Source organism: Macaca thibetana, chromosome 1 (genome assembly GCF_024542745.1).
Source record: "Macaca thibetana thibetana isolate TM-01 chromosome 1, ASM2454274v1, whole genome shotgun sequence".
NCBI lineage: Eukaryota > Metazoa > Chordata > Mammalia > Primates > Cercopithecidae > Macaca > Macaca thibetana.
The window spans coordinates 211,718,731-211,744,518 of NC_065578.1; the positions used below are offsets into that span (position 1 = coordinate 211,718,731).

Sequence of the window (25,788 nt, forward strand, 5' to 3'; positions counted from 1 at the left end):
GTTGGACAAGTACCCACTGCCAGTTCCTTCGCCTTCAGGGTTGGTGCTCACTTTCCTCAATGAAAGTTATGGCTTTATCATTTTAAGGTCTATGAAACAAGTACAGCTGGCTTCCACATTTCATTGCTGTCATCTCCTCTTCTTTCTTCCAGTCCTTATGGGTTTACTTTTTAAAATATGTTTTTACTATAGCTTTAGTGAAACTTCAGGAGAGGACAAAATCAAATGCATGTACTTACTGTGCCATCTTAATCAGAGATGCTTCCCAGCAATATGTACTAATACATATCACAGTGCAAATCGAATGAAGCAATCTGAATGTTAGGTGATGCTTTTAAGATTTAGACCATCTATTTCGTAGTCATTCACTTTCAAACTCTGTCACTTTGAGGATCTTTTACATCTGACAAGGCCGTTCTTTCTCTCGTTTGCACAAACTCTACCTTGTGCTTTTATTGTGGTGTAATTGTTGTGTAGTTATTTGTCAATGCGTCTTTCTACTTCATTATACTGTGAGCTCTTCTAGATGGGGGAGTGTGTATAACTCCAGATTCCCAAAATGTTTTGTAGGACATTTACCAAAGTGAAAACAGATATTGTCAGATACGTTTCAATTACTTACCCCCAAAATGTAAAAGTTTCTATTTCACTGAAATGTACAGTGAGACAAAAATTAACTGCTTATATGTCCTCTTCGTCCTGATTTTAAAGTCTAAATGACATGCTCCCTGCAGTTCCTAAGAGAGATCTCTTACAAAATGTAGTTTCCTGGTAGCTAGAGTAAGATGACAAACCTGACTCTTTTAAATGAGAGGATGCTTCTGATCTCTGCTACGTAAGATGGGTGTCTGCTCAAACAAAGATCTTTGCTTCTCAGCAGCTTGCAAAGCTAACTTCATCAAAGCTTTTCCTGTGGCTTCTGCATTTTAAATAGGGTAAAGATGCTTTCTTCAAGCCCTTATACTCTTTCTTCCTCTGCCAGTGAAAAGAGGGCATGAACCGTAAATGTGGGCTGATTTGTACTCATTTTGTGTTTAAGCTTCAGCTGACTCTACTTCTCTTTCCATATACTTTAACCCAAATTAGTGTTAATGGCTTCCCTCTGGTTAGTTGTTTAGTCTCCTCTGTTACTATCAGTAAAACTGAAACTGTCATTTTTCTTTTTGCTGAGAATGTTTTCAACCTGGTTCATCTGAAACCTCTCAATCTAAGATACTAATTTGGAGAGATATTTTAAAAAAGTTTCCATTATAGGATTGTGATATGGGTCATAATAATAACTACAACAACTGACATTTTCTGAGTGTTTGCTTTGTGCATGGCACTGCATTTTACTTTTATTATTTAATCTCCTGCAGGAACCTTGTAGGGAAGGTGCTCTTCTTATTAGGTCCATTTTGCAGATGAAGAGCCCAAGATGCTCCGGGTTATACAGATAAACAGTTGTATGGTTACCGTGCCCCACTGCCTTCCAGTGCCATCAGATGGCAATGTGACATGACATATTATTATCTTTGTGTTCTGTATTTTTGAGTTATGATGTCAGCTAGAGTGAAGTTAGTTATTTATGAAAGGATAATCAGAGTGATCTCAAAGAATGATCAGTTTGTCCAGTAAAATTAAAGGCAGAGTTGATTTTCAGGAATTGCTAACCTCAGCCTGTTTTCGCCTTTCAACATTCACAGAATATGTTTTTCCAAGTCTTTTGTGTACTGGGTTCTTCTAGATATAGAAAGGATACAACAGTGAATGAAGCGTGACCATGTAATGGTGGAGGGAAGGGTCTGTCCATATTGTCTCACACATCTCTGTATATCTGCAGATCATATCTCATATGATCTCTATTTATAGAAATGATGAGGTTTAGCTGATTTGATAGGTTATGCCGAAACCAGAAGCCAGCCTTCCTGACGAGTGCACTTTTTCTTTCCACTGAATCATGCTGCTTCTCCATGTCTTTTGTCAACCTAGAGCCTCATAAGAGAATAAAAACATTCGCATTAATAAAATTAACACAAGGTAGAGACCCATAGAGCAGCACAAGTTGGAACTTGAAGTCCAAGGAACAGAGAGCCATGGGTTAGCAATGTGTTGTGATGGGCAGCCCCTCAGATGGTCCCTGGAGATTCCCCACCTTCTGAGACTCGTGGTCCTGTGATATTCCCTACCCCTTCTATGTGGGCTAGACTCATGACTCACACTGAATAGAACAGAACAGAACAGGGGTGATGGGATGTCACTTCCAAAATAAGGCTAGGAAGAGAAGGAGGCTCTGTCTTGCATGCCCTTTCTGTCTCACTCTAAGGGAAGCCAGCTACCGTGACAGTTGCCCTATGGAGAAGTCCATCTGGCAAGAAACTGAGTCAGACTTCCAGCCAACCAGTAGTGAGATGCCGAGGCCCTCAGCCTGAGGAACTGAATCCTGCCAACAGCCTGTGAGTAAGGCTGGAAACAGATCTTCCTGCAGAGCCTTCAGATGAGACCGTAGCCCCTGCCAACACCATGATTGCAGTCTTATGGGAGACCTTGAGGCAAAGTCCCCTAGCTGAGCTGCACCTGGATTTGTGACCCACAGAAAGTATGAGATAATCCATGTGTGCTCTTTAAGCCCCTAAGCTTTGGTGTAACTTGCCATGCAGAAATGAGTAACACACTTGGTAATAAACACTGTGAGATTTTCTAGTTTGAGGCATCTTTACCACCAGTTTAGCAGATCACACAGGAAAGATTGAAGTAGGTGACTGCAGTGGCTGGGATAAGTATTCATGGCTGATGGAAGGAAGGGGCCGTCATGCGCAGCCCTGAGAGACTGCTCCGGTCCTGTCTCATCCAACAGATCCCTGCTTTTAAAAAATATCAGTGTAAGGCAGGTACTAACACTGTTCCATAGCTAAAGCGTTGCATTCAACAAGAGTAATCCTATCATATTGAATTATACAAATAGGTTGGGCACCGTGGCTCATGCCTGTAATCTCAGCACTTTGGAAGCCTGAGGTGCGAGGATCACTTGAGGCCAGGACTTCAAGACCAGCCTGGGCAACACAGCAAGACCTTTGTCTCTACAAAAAAATTAAAACATAGAAATATTATCTGGGCATGGTAGCATGTGCCTGTTGTCCCAACCACATGGAGAAGCTGAGGTGAGAAGATTGCTTGAACCCAGGAGTCTGAGACTGCAGCGAGCTATGATCATACCACTGCACCCTAGCCTGAGTGACAGAGTGAGAGCCTGTCACTCTGTCTCTCTCTAAAAAAAAAAAGGGGATTACACAAATAAAGAGAACTACTTAATCTGGCTACTCAAAATATGTGAAAGATCAACAAATTTGTCTAATAATGTTTCGTTGAAGTGCTTTGTTTTAAATGAGTTCCTTTTAAGGCACGCTCTTAAAATATGTCCTTTCCCTTCTGTGCAGTTCTTTGAAAGTGTAGAGACAGGATTCGTTTTATCATGTAAACATTCATACAGATAGATTACTTTGCTCTCTAGCCTGTGGGTAATTCAACATTTGTAGTAAGTTAGAATAAGAAGCATGTACCACATTTCTGGCGCTGACAGAGGCAGCCACGGAGGAGAACACGTTAATAGCAAAGACCAAGTGTCCAGCGATAGACACCTGCCCGCGCACGGCCAAGAGTGAGACTGTTTCTTAGGTTGCGTCTATAATGCTTGGTTGTTTTGAATTGCTTTTTCTTTTATTTTTCTAATGTAATGCAGTCATCAATCAAAACCTTAAACTCGAAAGAAAACAGATTTCTTTTTCTGTTTGGACATTTTGAGACATTTTAAATATCTTAGGTTAAATTGACTATTTGACTTCCAAATTGGCCATTTCATTTTTCATTTTTTAACAGCATGGTTTAACAACAATGACATTGGATCTTAGCGAGTTCATACGGGTAGAGTTCATGACTAGAAGAGCTATTGTGATCTTAACTTTTAACTATTGAACGCAAATGTTTAGTCCGGAACCTAGTTTTAATCTAGCACCTAGTTTTAATCTAATTTCTGAACCAGCGTGCTTACAGGTAATATACACCTTAAAATTAATCACACCTATTAATCCAAGGCTTTCTGAATTATCTTTCTACCATATAATCACTTATTTTCTCCACATGATAAGCATATGCTATAAACAAAAGTTATCCCACTTGATAAAGTCTCAGAGAAGTTTAGTGTCTTGATCAAAGACACACAGCTAATTGATATGAAAGCCTGAAAGATTACTATGTTCTTCTACTCTCTATCTAGACATTGGCATTTGATAAAATTGTAGACAAGAATTGCTATCTATTTTGGCCTGGAGTGATGTCTGTTTGTTTGTTTGTTTGTTGAGACAGAGTCTGGCTCTGTCACCCAGGCTGGAGTACAGAGGCACTATCTTGGCTCACTGCAACCCTCCACCTCCCATGTTCAAGTGATTATCCTGCCTTAGCCTCCCAAGTAGCTGGGACTACAGGCATGCACCACCATGCCTGGCTAATTTTTGTATTGTTAGTAGAGACAGGGTTTCACCATGTTGGCCAGGCTGGTCTTTCCTGACCTCAGGTGATCCGCCTGCCTTGGCCTTCCAGAGTGATGGGATTACGTACAGGCGTGAGCCACTACGTCCAGCTGGAGTGATTAGTAACACGTGGTGGTTTGTAGGTTGTTTAAAGGAAGGGGTAAATATCTCCATTGTTTTAATCCTGGAAAGTTAGCATATTTGACAAGTAAGTGAATAATCTTTTAATGTGCAAAAAGGGTCAGTGGCTCCTCTTAACACCTTTCTCCTTGAATCCACTCACATACAAACAGAACAGATGCTTCCTGGTTAAATGTATTTATATTATTTATATATATATATTTTATTATTATACTTTATGTTCTAGGGTACATGTGCACAGTGGGCAGGTTTGTTACATATGTATCATATGTATACATGTGCCATGTTGGTGTGCTGCACCCATTAACTCATCATTTACATTAGGTATATCTTCCAGTGCTATCCCTCCCCCCTCCCCCCACCCCACAACAGGCCCCGGTGTGTGATGTCCCCATTCCTGTGTTCAGGTGTTCTCTTTGTTCAGTTCCTACCTATGAGTGAGAACATAAGGTGTTTGTTTTTCTGTTCTTGCGATAGTTTGCTGAGAATGATGGTTTCCAGCTTCTTCCATGTCCCTGCAAAGGGCATGAACTCATCCTTTTTTATGGCTGCATAATATTCCCTGGTGTATATATGCCACATTTTCTTAATCCAGTCTGTCATTGATGGACATTTGGGTTGGTTCCAAGTCTTTGCTATTGTGAATAGTGCTGCAATAAACATACGTGTCCATGTGTCTTTATAGTAGCAAGATTTATAATCCTTTGGGTATATACCCAGTAGTGGGATGGCTGGGTCAAATGGTATTTCTAGTTCTAGATCCTTGAGGAATCACCACACTGTCTTCCACAATGGTTGAACTAGTTTACAGTTCAACATATAAAACTTCCTATTTCTCCACATCCTCCGCAGCATCTGTTGTTTCCTGACTTTGTAATGATCGCCATTCTAACTGGTGTGAGATGGTATCTCATTGAGGTTTTGATTTGCATTTCTCTGATAGTTAGTGATGATGAGCATTTTTTCAAGTGTCTGTTGGCTGCAGTATTTATATATATTTTTAAGAAAGTGATTAAAACTGCATTGTAGACCTGCAGGGGTTGGGTGGGTGTGGGGATTGTAATGAGTCCCAGACAAGGATAGGTGTTACTCTTAAAGCAGCAAGGAGGAAATGAGTGTGAGATATCTGACCTCTAATCTGAAGTATAATCACATTAACACCTTGCTGAGTATTAGAGGATAAAGTAATCTGAACTCAACATTTATCACTGAATATTCTTTTAAATTTTGGATTTATCTGAAATCTAGTCTTCTGCTTAATCATTTAAATGCTAATAAATAAGACAGAGTATAATGAACAAGCCCTGGTAGTTCTATACCAGGCTCTCTTGTTTCATTCCAATGGTTTATCATTCAGATAAAGGTTCCATCCCTCAGTAGATACAGTTGGAATGGTTTTTTTGTTTGTTTTTTTGGTTTGTTTTTTGTTTGTTTATTTGTTTTTGGATACACGAGGAAGCTAAAACACAAATAGAAAAAAGTCAACACAAGCACATGTATGTTTATTGCGGCACTATTCACAATAGCGAAGACTTAGAACCAACCCAAATGTCCATCAGTGACAGACTGGATTAAGAAAATGTGGCACATATACACCAGGGAATACTATGCAGCCATAAAAAAGGATGAGTTCGTGTCCTTTGCAGGGACATGGAAGAAGCTGGAAACCATTATTCTCAGCAAGATTTTCTTGGGCTTGATAACAAGGCTTACTTGAGTAGGAAAGATGTTCTAATAGTTGAATTTATGTGAAAAGTTGACATGCGGAAGTAACATGAAGCAACTACATGTCAGACCCTTTTACTTCTTATTGCCTCTGAGCCCCACGAAAACCCCAAACCAAAACTTGGCTAATATTTTCCATTATTTCCTTGCCCCTGCCCCATAAAGGAACTAAAACTTTAAAAAGTAACTTACTTGAAGTAATGCAGCAGCAAATAAAAGTTTAAATTTCAACTTAGTTTAGTTTGATTCCATGTTCTATGTTTGTTCCACATCAGGAAACTGTATCTTGTGAAAATAATATTCCCTAGCCGGGCATGGTGGTGGTCGCCTGTAGTCCCAGCTACTCGGGAGGCTGAGGCAGGAGAATGGCGGGAACCCGGGAGGTGGAGCTTGTAGTGAGCCGGGATCGCGCCACTGCACTCCAGCCTGGGTGAGAGAGCCAAACTCCATCTTAAAAAAAAAAAAAAAAAAAGATGATGATGATGATGATAATAATAATAATAATAATAATAATATTCCCTTTGGAGGAACAATCACCTTGATATAATTTCAATACCCAGGTTCTTTCCTCCCAAACAAGCCTGAAATTTTGGACTTGGAACCAAGAAATTTCTGAGAAGTTTTTTCTTTGAATCTTGTTGCCACCTAAATAAATAAATACATAAATAAGTAAATAGGTAAGTACATAAGTAAATAAGCAAAAAAATAAAAATAAAAAATACATCCAGTCATTCTTAGCATGATCTAGAACTCTGATCATGGCATTCTCTGTGCATTACCAGTTGTCTGCAGACTTTCAAGGCTGGGCTATTCAGCACATTCCCACCCAAATAGCTCCAACTTCAAACCATTATTACTCAAGTAACTGTTAACCCTTCTAGTAAACTAGTGTAATCCCTGATGTATAGGAAACACCTTACATTTGTTGAATACATTTGGGAATGCTTATCTTATTTCCTTGATTTTAGAATTTCATCCATTGAAAATGTACCATTGACCAAATCACAGATTTTAAGGAAGGGAGCATTGGAAGGCACTACTAAACATCTACTAACATAGACATTTTGATCTAAGTCCTGATTTCTGAAATGTTAGCATGTGCTTTTTAAATTGAGGAGGAAGTATGGCACTTCGATAATTTTAATCTTTCCCAAATTACTTCTTTTACCTTTATTTCCTATCTAGAATTTTGATCACTGCCTCCTTTCATCTGTCAGTATGTAATGTTTCTTTCTTTTTGGCTACAGAAGCATGATTAGATTTTGCCCTGAAAAATGCTCATTCCCATTTGAATTGTGTTAACTTCTCTCATGCCAACTAGGGGGAAATTATGTGGCGAAACAGTAACAGTGTTGCTTTCCAGTGAGATTTTCTGTGGATGAGATTTCATGAGTTAGGACCCTTTGAGAACTTGTTTAGGAGCACATAACATGTATTAAGATATTCATTATTAAGAATGTTCTTTTGATTTCATGTATATGACATTGCATGAGATACCTTTCTTAATATTCTTTCAATCTCATGTATATGACATTGCATGAGATAGAAAGATGAGAAACCTCATGATATTCACAAGTAAAGTTTTATGTGGGGAAAACTTGTGGGAATAATAGTATGGTTTAAAATGACGGATAAAGTCAAAGGACAATTGTGTAGTTTATGAGCTTTGAATTGATCATGAACAATTTTATTGTGTTTCTTTGCCTTGTTCTGGGGATGAAATCTGACACCAAGTTGACCCCTCGCATTTCCTTTATAGTTTTCTTATCATGTAGAGAATTACTGGATTATTAGCTAGCTAATGAATTCCAAAATCAGAAACCTTTGGATTCACTGCAAGATTTTCTTGAAGAGCTAGACTCTGCACAAATCGGAAGAAGATAATTCCATACATAAATTTACTGTTTTTACTCGGGTTTTATGCATTTCGTTACATATTATCACAGCAAAATTATTAGATAATCCCTTTTAATTAATTTTTGAAATATGGTCAAAGGTAGTTGGACTTTGCCTTTACTACTTTGAAACATTAAAGTTCATGATGTGTTTGCCTTATATGGTCTAAAGAATAAGATCTGTCAGAGACTCTTAGATATGTATTTCAGATCTGATTTTTTTTTTTTGGAAATTGAGATAGTGGATTATTATTAGGATAGAAGTATCATATTCTGCTTGGTACAATATTTTTTTGGTGAATCTGGGCTCTGTTCCCAGCTCCAAATCCAAATGCTAAATTACCTAGTTTAGTTTTCTCATCCATCCTATACTTCCATTTCCCACTTGTCTTTTTAAATTCTTTCTTGGGGTTTTGCCAGAGTCAACTAGAAAATGTCTCATGTGAAACTTTGAGAGAAGAGACATTGTAAAATGCCTCTGTTATCGAAATAAATATATCCAGTTTGTGATTATTCACTTGGTGATTTTTGTCCCGGAAATTTTTAACTCCCCAAGAGCTTCACTGGCTACTTGGCACAAATTCTATCAAGGCAAATTCACCTTGTTTCTACCAAATATCCATGTAGAAAATGCAGAATGATTTGTATTAACCTATGCCTAAACCAAATAATAATGCATACCTACTCCAAAATACAGTACAAATTTCCCCAGGCAACAAATGCATAAAGAAAATACTACTGTTTTGTCTATGATCTATCCTGCTTCTTCCTTGTATAACCATGGGTAGTATATATTTTAAGGATGGATTTTTAAGGTACGATCTGTGCTAATATCACTACCAATATAAAAGAGTCATCCTTTGATTATAATATTTTGAGGAATTCTAACAGGAAATGCACCCATCATTTTTACACTAAGTCCATCCGTTTAATGATTAGATTTCATCTTTGTCAAATGTTCTAGATAAACTGGCAAATTTAAACGTATATTGGTATAAAACTGGGATGTAGCACTCACCAGAGTGATTTGCTTACTTTGCTGGTATGAAGCAGATTTTTCAAATTCATTCAGTTGGGCTCGAAAAACAGACCTCACAGTTTCTCTCTGACCTTTGCCTGGGCCATTTTCATGGGATTTAGTATTTGTGGAGCAAGTGAAAGCTTTAACACTTGACACCTGGCCCAGTGAAATTCCTGCTGCAGGCTTTGCAGTGGGGGCAAGGGGAAACATTGAAGTTAAAGCCCCTACTTCCTCTGGCTGCTGGCCCATGAGCCTGCTGCCTGAGATGGTCAAACATCTTTGCACAGGTGGCTTATGGCAATTTATATTCTTCTTTTTTTTTTTTCCACAGCTGTTGTGAACTTGGATAATTCTGTGGTTGACCTGGAGACCCTTCAAGCTCTCTATGAGAATGTGAGTAATAGAAGGAATTTTATGTGTGAGTATATAATATGTACACAGTACACATCTATGTGCACCTATAGGCTCTTTGCTTTAAGGTCCTCTAAAGACATTTGATCTGAGTGTAGTGAATTTGCCTAAGTAGGCATTTGTTGCAATACTTTCTAGGAACATATCAAACAAATGTGTGGTTTGAAAAATTGTGAATAAAATCATGTTGCCTATAAGGTAATTCATGATTTTTTTCATTTAAATAATAATCAGTACTGATGTGGGGCCTAATTTGAGCCAAGCATTGTTCTGTGCACTACACACACACACACACGCACACAGACACACACTCTCACTCACACACACTTAAAATTTTAAAATATTTAATTGAAAAAGATTGAATACATTCCAGGTGTATGTGTTGAATATATTCTTGCTGATTTGATATACACATTGATTACCACAATCAGATTAACACATCCATCACCACCCATGCTTATATATAAGATCTCTACAAGTTACTCATCTTATAACTGAAAGTTTGTACCTTTTGACCAATATCTCCCTATTTTCCCTACCTCCCACCCCTGGGCAACCACCATTATGCTCTCTGTTTCTATGAGTTCAAGTTTTTTAGATTCCTTATTTGTCTTTCTGTGTCTAGCTTATTTCACTTAGCATAATGCCCTCCAGGTTCATCCATGATGTTGCAAATGGCAGGATTGCTTTCTTTTTTATGGCTGAATAATATTCTACTGTGTACATGTACCACATTTTCTTTATCCATTCATCTGTTGATGGACACTTTGATTGGTTTTATATCTTGTCTCTTATGAGTAGTGCTGCAGTGAACATGAAAGTACAGATATCTCTTCAACATGCTTTTCATTTCCTTTGGATGGATACCCAGAAGTAGAATTGCTGGATCATATGGTAGTTCTGTCTTTAATATTTTCAGCAACACCTACACTGCTTTCTCTAATGGCTGTACCAATTTACATTCCTACCAACAGTGTTCCAGGGCTCCTTTTTCTCCACATCTTCACCAACACCTGCTATCTCTCTGCTAGTAGCCATGCCAACAGATGTGAAGTCATAGCTCACTGTGGTTTTGGTTTGCATTTCTCTGATGAATGGTGATCAGATGCTATTATTATCACCCCTGTTTTACATGAGGAAAGTTGGAGTGGTTAGATGACTTACTTAGGGTCACATAGCTAGTGATGTAGTACAGCTGGGATTTAGTTCATTCTGCCTCTGTTTCTCTATACTGCTACGGTTTATTTCACTAAGTGGCAGGACATTTAGCTTTTCTTTTATGTAGTACTTTTTGTTTTTTACAAAGGTGGTAGCAAAAGGGAGTAAGGTATTGGAGGAGAATAACCATAGCACGATACATTTAGTGCCATTGGGAAGTGTGATATGAGATGTCTTTAGCTAGAACATGATATTAAATAATATTGATTCAAGTCGTAATAAAGCAGGTTGTTTTCAGTGCTTTTGATTATATGTAGGATAAAGTCTCAGTATGGTCCCATTTTGGGTCTAATATCTTTGAGTGCTTTTTTTTTTTTTAACTTTATTTCTATTTTTGCCTTTGATCTGCCTGGTATTTAAACCTCTGCTCTTTGGGGCATGGCCTTAGTTGGTCCTTGACTTTTCTGTCTCAAGTCAAATAATTCGTGGCTCTGGGGAGACCCATGTGGTAGGCAGAATGCAGACTCTGTTCCTAGATTACTCCCTTGAGGACTGTGTGTTCAACCTGCTCATCCACTCTTGAGTTTGGTTCTTTTTAAACATATGTTATATGGTGGTCTCACCTGTGAGATTGAGACCGATGTAAGACAAAACATTTCTCATGGTGCATTGTACAGAATCTGTGGGCTGAGTGTAGAATTGGTACCGATTAAGCATGGTGAACATAAGCATTCTGTGAAACTGAGTCATAAACAAAGATTGAGAGGGAAGGTTTGAGTGATTTATTATATAGTTGTCATTATGCGAAGGGAAAACTGGAAAAAGTAAATCATATATTTAGTGTATTTATGTTCCAGTGAAATTGGTATTTAAAATATAACCATTGGGAGGTACAGAGAGTTTTCATTTCTCTTGAGCCTTTCATACTAACCCTCTTCCAACCAGGAGGGCCATATGGAAAAAATAAGGAAATACTAGAGGAAAGTAATTTCTTCAGCAGGTCATAATGATTTAAGATGTTGGTGTGTGTGTATCTATCTATCTTGCACATATATATTACATATATACATTTGGTGTATTCATGGTATGTGTGTGTATCTATATGTATGTATGTGCATCTAGGAATGAATGTCTTATTTAAACTTGATGTATTCATGTGTAGAAATGTATCCAGAAAATTGAAGACAACTATATGAGGGATGTTTATTTTATGCTGATTTGTAATATTTTATTTGGGCTGGGTGCGGTGGCTCATACCTGTAATCCCAGCACTTTGGGAGGCCAAGGCAGGCGGATCACGAGGTCAGGAGTTCGAGACCAGCCTGGCCAACATGGTGACACCCCATCTCTACTAAAAATACAAACACAAGCTAGATGTGGTGGCCTGGGCGCCTGTAATCCCAGCTACTCGGGAGGCTAAGGCAGGAGAATTGCTTGAATCTGGGAGGCAGAGGTTGCTGTGAGCCGAGATTGCATCACTGCACTCCAGCCTGGTGACAGGGTAAGACTCCATCTCAAAAAAAAAAAAAAAAAAAAAGAATATTTAGTATGGGAGTATTTAGCCTTTCAAAGTAAAGTAATTTCACAAGATATAAATTTATGACTCAGGAGAAACTACATAGCTACCCAGAATCTTACCTTACTTCATGAAAGTAGAGCAAGTACTGTGTCTTTGTCTGTTTGGGCTGCCATCATGGAATACCATAGCCTAAGTGGCTTATGAAATTTATTTCTCGCAGTTTTGGAGACTGAGAATTCCAACACTGGCAGATTTGGGATCCGGTGAGGGCCCTCTTCCAGGTTCACAGACTGTGACGTTCTTGCTGTAACCTCACATGGTAGAAGGGACAAGGGAGCTGCTTGAGGTCTCTTTTACAAGGGCACTAATCTCATTCACGAGGGCTCTGCTTTCATGACCTAATTGCTTCCAAAAGGCCCTACCTTAATACCATCATCCTGGGGCGTAAGGTTTCAACCTGTGGAACTGGGGGTGGGGCGTAAACAGTCAGTGTATAGTATACCAGCTGGCTCTGGTTAAACTTGTGGTTTTTTAAAATTTTTGTTGCTGCTGTTCTTAAACTTTAATGTCATCGTGTCAAGAGAATAATTATTTTGTGAGAGGGTGATTCACAATTATTAGTTTAGGTAGTACCAGGCTAGCCCTCTGCAGTACAGGAACTTGAAGAATCCGTTACGAACAATAACAGGTCATTGTACATACTTTGTATGCCAATAATACATATATGCAAATTCCTGATTAATATCTATTTAAAAATGAGTCCTGGGAAGGCAAAAATAGTTGTTTTATCCACAGCAGTATCTCCAGAACCTAGAATTAAGTAGTATTTGGCACAGTTCTTCCCTAAATGTCCTGTATATCAGGGGTCCCCAACCCCTAGGCCAAGGATCAGTACCGTCCTGTGGCCTGTTAGGAACTGGGCCACACAGCAGAAGGTGAGCCACTGGTGAGCAAGGGTTACTGACTGAGCTCCACCTCCTGTTGGATCTGTGGTGGCATTCGCTTATCATAGGAGCTAGGAGTGCAAATCCTGCTGTGAACTGCACATGCACGGGATCTAGGTTGCATGCTCTTTATGAGAATCTAATGCCTGATGATCTGAGGCGGAACAATTTCATCACCAAACCATCCCCCCAACCCCAGGTCTGTGGAAAAGTTGTTGTCCAGAAAACTGGTCCCTGGTGCCAAAAAGGTTAGGGACCGCTGCGGTCTATGTAAGACATTGTTGAAATCTTATAGTGCTCCTTTCTTCCTTTCCTGGGAACTTCCCACTTTTTGCTTTATATTATCTTTATGTATGCATGTGTCTTATCTTCTCACTTAATTACAAATTCCTTATTAGTTGAATTTTTTTTTCTTTTTTTTTTGAGACAGAGTCTCACTCTGTCACCCAAGTTGGAGTGCAGTGGCACGATCTTGGCTCACTGCAACCTCTGCCGCCCAGGTTCAAGTTCTCCTACCCCAGCTTCCAGAATAGCTGGGATTACAGGCACCCACCACCACACCTGGCTAATTTTTGTATTTTTAAGAGAGACTGGGTTTCGCCATGTTGGCTCGGCTGGTCTCGAACTCCTGACCTCAGGTGATCCAGCCGCCGCGACCTTACTGAGTGCTGAGATGACAGGGGTGAGCCACCGCACATGACCTGAATTTTTATATTCCATATTGAACATAATGGTTTGTATAAAATATTCATAATAATTACTACTTAATTAAACAATGACCTGAGAATAGCGATGTTTTCCTCTTGGTATTATTTTATAATTGAAAGAAATGAAAATGTTTAATGTTATTATTTACAGTTCAAATGCTCTGCTTTTTTAAAACATCAGTATAAAAGGAAACCTGGCTTTCTTAAAAATAAGGTAGTTTCAGAAATATTTCTGCAGAGACTCAGAAGTGATACGTTTACCATGGATAGAGCTAACCATTGCTATCCCAGCAAGAATCTGATCAGGTTATGTGTAATTTTTCCAACAATGGTTTAAATTCAAACAGTGACATTCTATTTTAGGGCAAACTGAGTAGATTTGTTTCCTTCTTGTTGATGTAATTTCAGACATGATTGCCCCAGGAGCCCCTTGAATTGCTAAGGATGCTCTTTCCATTTCCCATATTACTTTGAATCTTTTGAGTGTCCGCTGGACTGAAAAGAAACTTGAGCTTCCTTTTCTCAGTTTATGCTACATAATGCATACCGTGATGAACCCAAGATGGACCTAAGATTACAGAACTAGTTGTAGTTTATTTTTTGGTGCACAAAGCAGAACAAGTTTTTCCATGTTTTCAGTTGCTAACAGACTGCATGTTTATGCATGACTAATGGGAATAAGGCAGCGTGCTGTATGAGGGCACATCTGTGGCGTACCTTGGCTGGAGGCCTGCCTCCTTCCTGCAGACTCTCCCCATACTTTATAGCGATGTAATAGCTCAATTAAAACAGGCCACGATTTCATTTCCACATGACGTGAGTATGTGTTTACATGTTCTGTCCCTCCTCTATCACCCCAAATCACACAAGGGTATACCAGAAGTTGTAGTTTCAACTGCATGAAACCAACATGGTTGCTATTACTAAGGGGACGGGGATTCAGACTACCTCTTTTCATTCATACTGTATCAGGTAAGGGAAGTCTAGGAACCAAGTGTAACTATAATAGAAGTTTTGTATGCTTTCTGTGCTATTTCATCCCATTCAATGACTGTTGAATGAATGAGCCGTTTGAAATGGGAGCTCAGGACGGTAGAATGCGTTCTCCTGGATTCCCAACTCACAAATATAGGAACATTAAGCCATCTGATTTGTGTTTACCATTGTTTCCTCATTTGTCACTACCATTTTCTCTTTATCTAAAAAATTCTGTGACAATCTCTGTACCCTCCTCTGATGTTCCAGTCAAAGAGCTCTTCTCACTTTGTACTAGTTTCTTTCTCCCATCCCTCCTTTCTTATAGCATGCTCAGATGCCCATCAAACTGAAATGAAAACAAAAGAAAGAGACATATATAACTTACCTCCTTTTACTCATTATTTCTTTCATTGAAAAATATTTCCAGAAAGCTAACTCTCATGCAGTTTGCTAAGATCAGTGCTAGGTAGTATATTAGGCACATGCATATTTGGAATTTTTTTTCTCTTGGATGTTGCTTTTTATCAGTATGAATTATTCTTCTTCACTTTGGTAATACTCTTTGTCTTGAAGTTTGTTTTAACTGATATTTAAATAGCTATTCTATTCTTTTGATACTTACTGTTTGCATGTTTTTTTTTCTAGTTCTATCTGTGTGCTTTCAACTTTCCTGTGTCTTTGTGTTTGAATTGCATCTCTCATAGACAGCATGCTTTTGGGTCTGTGTTTTTTATTCATTGTAATAATCTTTACTTTCTTGGAGCATTTAGATTGTCAACATTTATTGTAATTATTGTTATAGTTGGATTTAGGTCTGTCATTTTTTTGTCCCTCTAATTCTTCTTTTCTACCTTATTATTTACATGGGATTTTTTGCTTTGTTTTTAATTTTATTTCTATTGCTTTTTTTTAGCTGCATCTCTTTGTGTTATGTATTTTCAGTTGTTCTAAGAATCACAATGTATATTCCTAACCTTTTATACTCTACTTAGATGGAATTTTCATGTAAAATATAGAAACCTTCACTCCATATATGGCTTTTTGCTGCCTCTCCTGCTCCATTTAATGATTTTGTTGTGATGTGAGTAGCATCTGTATGTGATATTTTAAATAATTAAACATTTAAATATAGATTTTTTTTACATTTAGCTACATTTCCCCCATTTCTGAGGCTCTTCCTTTGTTAAGACCAAGTTTCCCTCCAGTATCATTTTATATCTTTTTTCTTCAGCCTAAGGAAGTATCTGTAATATATTTTGAAAACACATCTTTTCAGTGATGAATTTTCTTAATTTTCTTTCATCTTAGAATTTTTTTATCTCACCTTCATTTTTTTGAAGAACATTTTAAAATTGGATATAGAAGTCTGGATTGACAGTTTTTTTCTTTCAGCATAATAAAGATATCCCAATTACCTCTGATCTACCTTGTCTCTGATAATAGGTCTGCCATCATTGTTACTTTGTATTAATATATAAATTGTCATTTTTCCCCCTCCACTGCCTTTAGGGTTTTCTTTCTATTGGGTTTTAATCAGTTTTATTATAATATAAGTAGGCATGGCTTTCTTGTATTCTGATTGAGTTTGATGGACTCACTGATTATAATTATGATTTTTCACCACATTTGAGAGTTTTTCCATCTTTCGTCCTTCAACCTGAAAATATTCTTTTGTACTCTATTCTCCCGGTTTCTCTCCTCTCTGGTTTACTAATGACATACATGTTACATCTTGAGTACTTTTTCTCAAGTCCCTGAGATTTTGTTCAATAGATTTTCCATCATTTTTTTCTTTCTGTTTGTCATATTGTGTACTTTCACTGATTCTTTCTTTTGCCATCTTTATTCTTTTATTCAACCTCTCAAATGAAAACATTTTATTTCTAATGTCATAATTTTCACTTCTAGAATTTTCATTAATAGTTCTTTTTTGAGATTCTTTATCTTTGTTAACACTGATAATTTTTATTACAAATTGAATAATTATGTTCAGTTTTTTAAAAAGGCACGTACACACATTTAAAAGATAAACCAGAAGCTAGAAAAAGAAAGTTCCAATACCTGGGCCCTCAGAAAAACAGGACCCAGACTATGGAAAAATTCTTACACTTATCAAGAGACAAGTCCAAAGAAAAATGAACAAAAGATATAACAAGGCAACTCAAAAAAAGTAAACTTGTATGCCCAATAAATACAAGAAAAAGTGTGTATTCTCAATAGTAAGCAAGAAAATGGAAATAAGACATCGGTAAGACACTTTTTCATCTCTAATGAAAAAGTTTGACAGCATCAAATGTTGATAAGCATTTGAAAAAATAGTAACTATTATATTAATACAATTTGGTATAATCTCAATGGAAAGCAATTTGCAATGTCTAATATAATTAGTCCAGAAATTCCACCCTTAGTCATACATTCTAGGGAAACTCTTTCAAAACCAGTTTTCCAACCATCAGACACATTAATGGGTCCAACACGTGGGTCTAGTCAGATTTGCCTGATATCTAAGTGTAACTATTAGACAAATCAACCTAGGCCAAAAGAATTATGAATATTAGTAATTAGAGTTTCAAGCTACTAAAGTTTAATTTGTTTCACATAAAAATGTTAGCTGACACTTTTCCCATACATTTTTATGGTCTATATGGATATAAATATAATGAGAATTAAAATAGGGTTATATTACCATTATACAACAATGATATAGAAAGACAGTTTCTATATAGAGCAAGATATTTGTTTTTGTTATTCTCTCTATGGCTAAAAAAAAAAAAAATCAGAAAATTAAGTAAAAAGAAGCATACTTCCCTTCCCATTCCCGGAAAGTAACTGAGCTTTTTGTACCCTGAGGCTGCGCTCTCCTGCCTCAGATGATCTTTGGGGACCTTGGTTTTTCTTGATCACAAAGAGAATTTGCTTTGTCTTTGTCAAGTGAGAGAGGCTGATTCTAAGAGTTAAAGTGGCTGATGTGCTCAGGTCTTTATTTCTTCATACAACTTTGAGTTATGGTCTAATGTCCTATCATTTCATCCTGCAGGACTCTCTTGAGCATTTCTTGCTGTGCAGATCTAGTGATAATAAATTTTTCCAGCTTTACTATATCTGGAATGTTCTAATTTTTCCCTCATAGTCAAAGGATAGTTTTACTGAATATAGAATTATTGATTGGCGTTTTATTTTGTTTCAGCACTTTGAATATATCAGACCACTGCCTTCTGGCCTCCCAAATTTGTGACAAGAAATCTGCAGAGATTCTTATTGAGCATTTCTTGTGTGTGACCAGTTGCTTCTTTCTTGCTGATGTCAGTATTCTCTCTTTGACTTTGTCTTTCAAAAGTTTGATTGTAATGTGTCTTGATGTAGGTCTCTTTGGAGTAACATCATTTTGAGTTCATTAAGCTTCTTGGATGTTAACGTTCACATCTTTCATCAAATTGGACAAGCTTTCAGCCATTATTTTTAAAAAATATCCTCTCTGTTCCTTTCTCTCTTTTTCTTCTTGGACTTCCATAATGCATATTTGGTCTGCTTGATGGTGTTTCACGGCTTCCTGAGGCTCTCTTCACTTTTCTTCCATTTTTCTTTTTCTGTTCTCTAGACTTGATACTTTCTGATCCATCTTCAAGTTCATAGATTCATTCTTTTGCCTCCTTACATCTGTCTTTAAATTATTTTAGTGCATTTTTTAATGTTATTGTATTTTTCAGTTCTTTTCAGTTATTGTATTTTTCAGCTTCTTTTTGATTTCTTTTCAGGTTTTCTATCTCTTTATTAATATTGCCATTTTGTCTGTACATTGTTTTCTTGGCTTTCTTTCTTTAGTTCTTTGAGCATATTTAAAACAAAATTTACAAATCCTTCGTCTTGACTCTGCCATCAGGTCTTTTTCAGGGATAATTTGTATTGATTTATCTTTATCCTTTGAATGGTGCAAACTTTTGTTTCTTTGTATGTCTTGTGATTTTCTTTCTTTTTTATTTTGAAAAGTGGACATTTGAATTTAACAATGTAATTCCGGAAATCACATTCTCCCTCTTCTCAAGGGTTTGCTGAGGTTTTTTTTTATTGTTTTTATTTATTGTTTTTGGATTTTTGTAGTTTATCTTTGTGCCAAGGATAAGCCTGAAGTGTAAACTTAAGGTTTTCTCAGGGCATTTTTCAGCCTGCACCTTTCCCTGGGCACACGTGGTCACTTTCTAATTTTCCCGATCTATGCAGTTGCTTTTAAATGTCCTCATCTTTAATGTCTGGCTCCCAAAAGGTGGGAAAGATTAAAAGGAATCATGGAAAAAAGAGGGCTCTGGCCGTTTAATCCCCCCAGCTCTCACTTCAACCAGATAAGGAGGGGCAACTACAGTGCGGGGACAGAGGCTCAACAATGGCCTCCTGCTTCTTTGTTTGCACCTGTGTGATCAGAAGCAGTAATCAGGGATCAGAGCACAGATCCTTTATATTTGGAAGGTGAGGGGATTGGGAGGTTGGCTCACTTTGGCTCCTGCAGGCTGCGTGCAGGTTGCTCCAGAAGCACACGCACAGCTGCCTGCCACAGGGCTGGGAGTGGGGGATAGGTAGCTGCTAATCTGCTAAGAGCTGACATTGACCAAAATTAACTGTAATGTAAGCTCCATGCCTTTCTTTGGAAGTTGTAAGCCCAACAGTAGACCCCAAAGTTTCCAACAGATTCTGCTAGTACAATTGTCTAGATGGGGAAATAGATCCCTGATACTTTCTACTCTGCTATCTTCCCAGAATCCTTTCTGGGATTTCTGATTTTTCCTTCATTCTTAATGTATTTTTGTTCATATCATGGAGCATAGTTATAATAGCAGCTTTTCTAAAGACATTGTCTGACAATATGAACACGTGGGTCATCTTGAGGTTGGCCTCTGTTGATTGTATTTTCCTTTGAGATTTAGTCAGATTTTCCTCATTTTGGCACATTGGATAATTTTGTATCTTTGGCAACATAGTCTGTGTAACTGTATTTAATCATTTCTTTTCATTTAACATTTAAATGAGCTTATTTCTCTCTCTAATACAAGATACACAATCTAGGTTTTGTTGAGAAAGAAACTCATTCATTTTTGAAAGCATGCATTTCCCAGTATTGTGTTTTTCAAACTGGGTTCAGTGAAACACTATTGTTTTTGTAGTCTATTGTAAAAAACATGTTGCATAATCAAACAGGTGAAAAATAAGTTAATCAAATAAGTTAAAGTTAAAAATAAAACGGCAGAGCCATAGTGTATGTCTAATAAAGTGGTAGTTTCCAAGTGGAGGACATTTTAAACTATATTCAATTAAATTAGTAATCTAGTGAAAACAATAGTATTACATGGTTTGGAAAATGCTACTACAGTGCAGTCAAAATAAATCCAGACTTGCAGAAACTTAGCTATTGTATAATGCCAAGGAATGTGTCTATTGTATATTTTTAATTTAACATAGTTACTGTTTTACTTATTACCAAATAATTGCATGCATATCCCTTTTATGTATTTCTTCCACTTATACTTCTTCGTATAAGAATTATTACATGAAAAGGTCATCTTAATAGTGTAGCATAATTATTGTAATAGGATAGAAACCATTATAAGGTCAGCATAATTGTTTTAAAGTCATTAGTTATACAATTAGTTATACAGTTTTCTAGAATAGATAGGCTTGTAAGGTTTTTTGTTTTTTGTTTTTTTTGTTTTTCGTTTTTTTGTTTTGTTTTTTGAGATGAAATCTCGCTCTGTAACCCAGGCTGGAGTGCAGTGACACAGTCTCGGCTCACTGCAACCTCCACCTCTTGGGTTCAAGTGATTCTCCTGACTCAACCTCCTGAGTAGCTGGGATTACAGGCACGTACCACCATGCCCAGCTAATTTTTGTATTTTTAGTAGAGATGGTGTTTCACTATGTTGGCCAGGCTGGTCTCGGACTCCTGACCTCATGATCCACCCTCATCAGCTTCCCAAAGTGCTGGAATTACAGGCGTGAGCCACCGCACGTGACTGCTTATAGTTTTTTTCTTTTTTTTTTTTAAATCCATTTTAATTTTAGATTCAAGGGATACATGACAGGTTTGTTACAAGGGCATATTGAGTGGGGCTGAGGTTTGGGCTTCTGTTAATCCCGTAACCCAGAAGCTGAACATAGTATCCAACAGGAAGTTTTTCAGACCTTGTTCCTCTCCTTCCCTCCTTTTGGAGTCCCCAGTTTCTACCCATCTTTATGTGAACCCAAGATTTAGCTCCTACTTGTAAGTGAGAACAGGTGATATTAGATTTTCTGTTTCTGCATATGGAATAACACTCTCTAGCTGCATCCATGTTTCTGCAAAGGACATGACTTCATTCTTTTTATGGTGTTGTGGCATTCCATGGGGTATTTGTACCACATTTTCTTTATCCAGTCCACTGTTGATGGACATCTAGGTTTATTCCATGTCTTTGCTATTGCAAATAGTGCTGTGATGAACATATGAGTGCCTGTGTCTTTTTGGTAGAATGATTTCTTTTCCTTTGAATATATACCCACTAATGGCATTGCTGGATTGAATGGCATTTCTATTTTTAGTTCATTGGGAAATCTCCAAACTGCTCTCCACAGTGGCTGGACTAGTTTGCATTGCCACCAACAGTGTATAAGCATTTCCTTGTCTTCACAACCTCTGTGACACCTGTTATTTTTTGACATTTTAGTAATAGCCATTCTCACTGGTAGGAGATGGCATCTCACTGTGGTTTTGATTTGTATCTCTCTGTTGTTTAGTCATGCTGAGCACTTTTTCTTATGTTTGTTTGCTGCTTGTTATCTTTTGAGAAATGTCTATTCTTGTCCTTTGCCACTTTTTAATGAGGTTGTTTCCTTTTTTTCTTGTTGATTCATTTAAATCCCTTATAGATTCTGGATATTAGTCCTTTGTCAGATGCATAGTTTGCAGATATTTTCTCCCATTCTGTAGGTTATCTGTTTATTCTTGTTGTTGAGAGTTTCTTCTGTTGTGCAGAAGCTCCTTGGTTTAATTGTCTCATTTCTCTATTTTTGGTTTTGTTGCATTTGTTTTTAGGGTTTCATCATAAATTGTTTGCCTAGACCCATGTCTAAAAGAGTATTTCCTAGCTTTTCTTCCAGAGTTTTTATAGTTTGAGGTCTTACTTTTAAGTTTTTAATCCAACTTGAGTTAATTTTTATATATGGTGAGAGTTAGTGGTCCAGTTTCATTCTTCTGCATATGGTTAGCCAGTTTTCACAACACCATTGATTGAATAGGGAGTCCTTTCTCCATTGTTTATTTCTGCTGACTTTGTCAAAGATGAGTTGGTTGTAGGTGTGCAGCTTTATTTCAAGGGTCTCTATTCTGATCCATTTGTCTGCGTGTCTATTTTTGTACCATGCTGTTTTGGTAACTGTAGCCTTCTAGTATAGTTAGAAGCCCAGTAATATGATGCCTCTGGCTTTGTTCTTTTTACTTAGGATTGTCTTGGCTATTTGGGCTTTTTTTTTTGTTTCATGTGAATTTTAGAAATTTTTACTAATTCTGTGAAAAATTATGTTGGTAATTTGGTAGGAATACCATTGAATCAGTAGATTGCTTTGGGCATTATGGACATTTTAATGATATTCTTCCAACCCATGAGCATGCAATGCTTTTCAATTTGTGTCATCTATGATTTCTTTCAGCAGTGTTTTGTAGTTCTCCTCATAGAGATCTTTCACCTTCTTGGTATTCCTAGGTATTTTATTTATTTGTTTATTTATTTATTGTGGCTATTAGGTACATGTTTAGTTTTTTAAATATTCTGTGTTAAAGGGAAAAAAATCAATGTGAGGGAAAGGATGTTGCCCCGGATGGTGGGCACAATTTTAAATATGGTTGTTATTTGAAAGATGACATTTGAACTAGGAATTGCGGGATATGAGGAAGAGAAGCCATGTGTAAATCTAAGAGACCATGTCATGCCTGAAGTGTGAGCAAGAAAATCTAAGAGACCATATCATGCCTGAAGTGTGAGTAAGTCTGATATATTCAGGGAACAGCTGGAAGCCCACACAGCTGAAATGGTGCAAGGGAGGGGAACATTGTAGAAGTTACTTAGAGATAAATTGGTGGGGACTACCCCCTCTAGGGACTTGTAGAACTTTGTAAGACTTTAACTTTTTCTCTGAGTAAAATGGGAAGTTAGCACAGAGTTTTGGCTAGAGGATTCATGTTTTAAAGCTTGTCCAACTCGCCTTATTTTGTTGTTGTCGTTCTGTTTTTTTTGTTTGTTTGTTTCAGGCTGAAACCATGGTTTTTAGTTTCATGTGTAGGGATAAGTAGAAAAGAGGGATGAGGAAGGGGCTTTACTGGACCAACCAGAAACAGAAACTAAGAACCCATGACTGTATTCTCTCCCTTGGACACCCCTGTAAGAAGCTCTGACAACTAGGAATAGACTATGAGAAGCAAGGTGGAGTGTCAGAGACCTTTCAGAGTTAAGAGATGATAGTGGCTTGGACCTCAGTGTACACAGTGTAGCTGCTGAGAAGTGGTCAGACTCTGGAACTATTTTGAAGAATATGCCAGTAGAATTTGCCAGTGGGCTGGGTATGGACTGTGAGAGAAAACAAGAAATTGAGAGTGATCCCATAATTTTTGGCCTGAACAATAGGAAGGGATTGCCATTAGCTGATAAGTGGATGCGGCTTGGTAGAAGATGGGGAAATGAGAATTCTGTGGTTATGTTAGGTGTGAGTGGTCTGCTCCTTCATAATGGATATGCAGACACAGGAGTCTAGCAGTCTCAAGGCAGAAAGTGGAGAGTACGGCTGTGAGTGTTAGAAAGTCTAACAGTGTAGGTTCAATTGGTACACAAACCACAGACTAATAGACTAATATAAGCAAAAGCGTTTAATATAATGAATGATTAACCTATGATGGAAGAGTACAGGAATGTAGTGATAGCTTTAACAGCGCCCTAGGGATGAGTAAGCATACCCAAGTTCGGATAAGCTTGGAAGGGGGTCCCCTTTCTAAGGCTGGGATGCAGATCTCATTGGAGGAGGTGTGGTCACAGCCCACTGGTTTGCCTGGGCCATAGCTGGTCACGTCTCTGGGCAAGCAGGAAACACCCTTCTGGGGGCAGGTGAGCTCCAGCTAGTGGGCAGACATGCAGGAGTTAGGATGCTACAGTGAACGTGAAGCCCAGAGTGTACGGTATCCATGTAGGGAGGGCCCTGGAGACAAACCTCAGGGCACAAGCGAGCCTTGGCTGGTGCAGGTGCACAGTGCATGGTGTCTGCGTTGGGGGCAAACTGGTCACTGAATCTCGGTCAGGACTGCAAGGTTGCCAAAGCGTGCTGCACTCTGGGTGTGCTGCTGGGGTGTGGCAGAGCACCCCCACATGTCATTATACACCCACCCAATCATGCTGCAGAAAAGGCAAACTGCATACCAGAGACAGGAAGAGGAACCCGCTTCCTCCAGCAGTGCCCCTCCATCGCCTCCTACTGGCAAAGCATAACATCGTATTCGCTATTAACAGGGAGCTGCTGAGCCCAGTCCGTTATCTCGGATTCAGTTCTAGAAGGTAAACTGAGGGATGAGAGGCAGTAACTGGCACAGATGGTAGGGAGGGTTGAGGTTTTAGGAGGTATTGTCTCTTCTGGCATGACAGTCACATGTGTTGGTGACTTCATATGGTAGGTGTCATGCTCATATGAAAGTGTCTCTAGAAACAAAAAGTGATATGCACGTGCTTAGACTTGGCTTGAGTCCTCTTTGGAAATCTTTCCAACTTTATCATGTTGGTATAAGGGTAATTATTAATTTCAGGTCTGACACAGTGTTTGAAAGATAGCTGAATAGTCTTAATTTTGCCTTAATAGTTTAATAATAACATTTGCGGCTACATGTGAATTTTATCTAGAAAAAATAAACATATTTAAACTCAATTTTTAAATTAAATATATGAGTAATAATCTTATTTGGCATTCCATTTCTTATCCTTGAAGAAAAAAATATTGCTAACCTAAATCCTTTCCCATAAATACAACACACTTTCTTTTTGCCAGATGCTTAAATGTCATTGGTCTGTTTTAAAGTAGTTCTATTTGATCTCTGTGAAACAGATGGAAGTATTTGTTATACAAACCTTATTTAGAATGTAATCTTTTTTTCTCTCCTGATTGCATATGTTTGGCAGTGAGCTTTCTCTTCTAGATGTGAATGAATCTTGGGCAGCCTCCAAATCTAAACACACCCTAATTTCAAAAACCACAATCCTGAGGACTCAATTCCTGTTTACTGAGGAATTAAAACCTAGTGAAACCACATAGTTACTAAATGCAGTACAACCTAGTGAGTTTTTAAAAACAAAAGTCATTATAGTTTATTTAGGGTTATTGACTATCATTAAGTTCAGAGAGTAACTGTCTTTTCCTAAGCAGTATATAATATTTACAGTTGGTTAAATATATCTATTGCTTCTGAATCTTGAAATATACTCCTTATATGGCAAAGTGAGCTTGTGAGGTGGATGGGAAGCAGTAGACTGCGCTGTGGGGAATGCGGGAGCAGAAGAGGAAAATTACTCATTTTTTTAAGTGTGTTAAATGACTAACTTCAATTCAAAAATGTGTCTGTTAAAATATTCATATATAACTATCAGTTGAATTGTGTTTTTCTGAAAATCAATTTTTTTCTTTCTTTTATATTTAAGAAACAAATAAAAAGTCTTAAGTATTAAAACCAAACCAAACCCTGGACATGAATACTATTAGAAGTTCAACTGAAGAAAAAAAATGAAAAAAAA

General features: G+C 37.7%; 1 protein-coding gene across 1 annotated transcript in view; it reads left to right on the forward strand.

Annotated features, from left to right (window-relative positions):
• Positions 1–25,788, forward strand: part of FMN2 (formin 2) — a 405,197-nt gene that overhangs the window by 203,696 nt on the left and 175,713 nt on the right. The window contains 1 exon segment of the mRNA XM_050770753.1: positions 9,619–9,680. Within this exon segment, the coding sequence (XP_050626710.1) occupies positions 9,619–9,680 (62 nt within the window).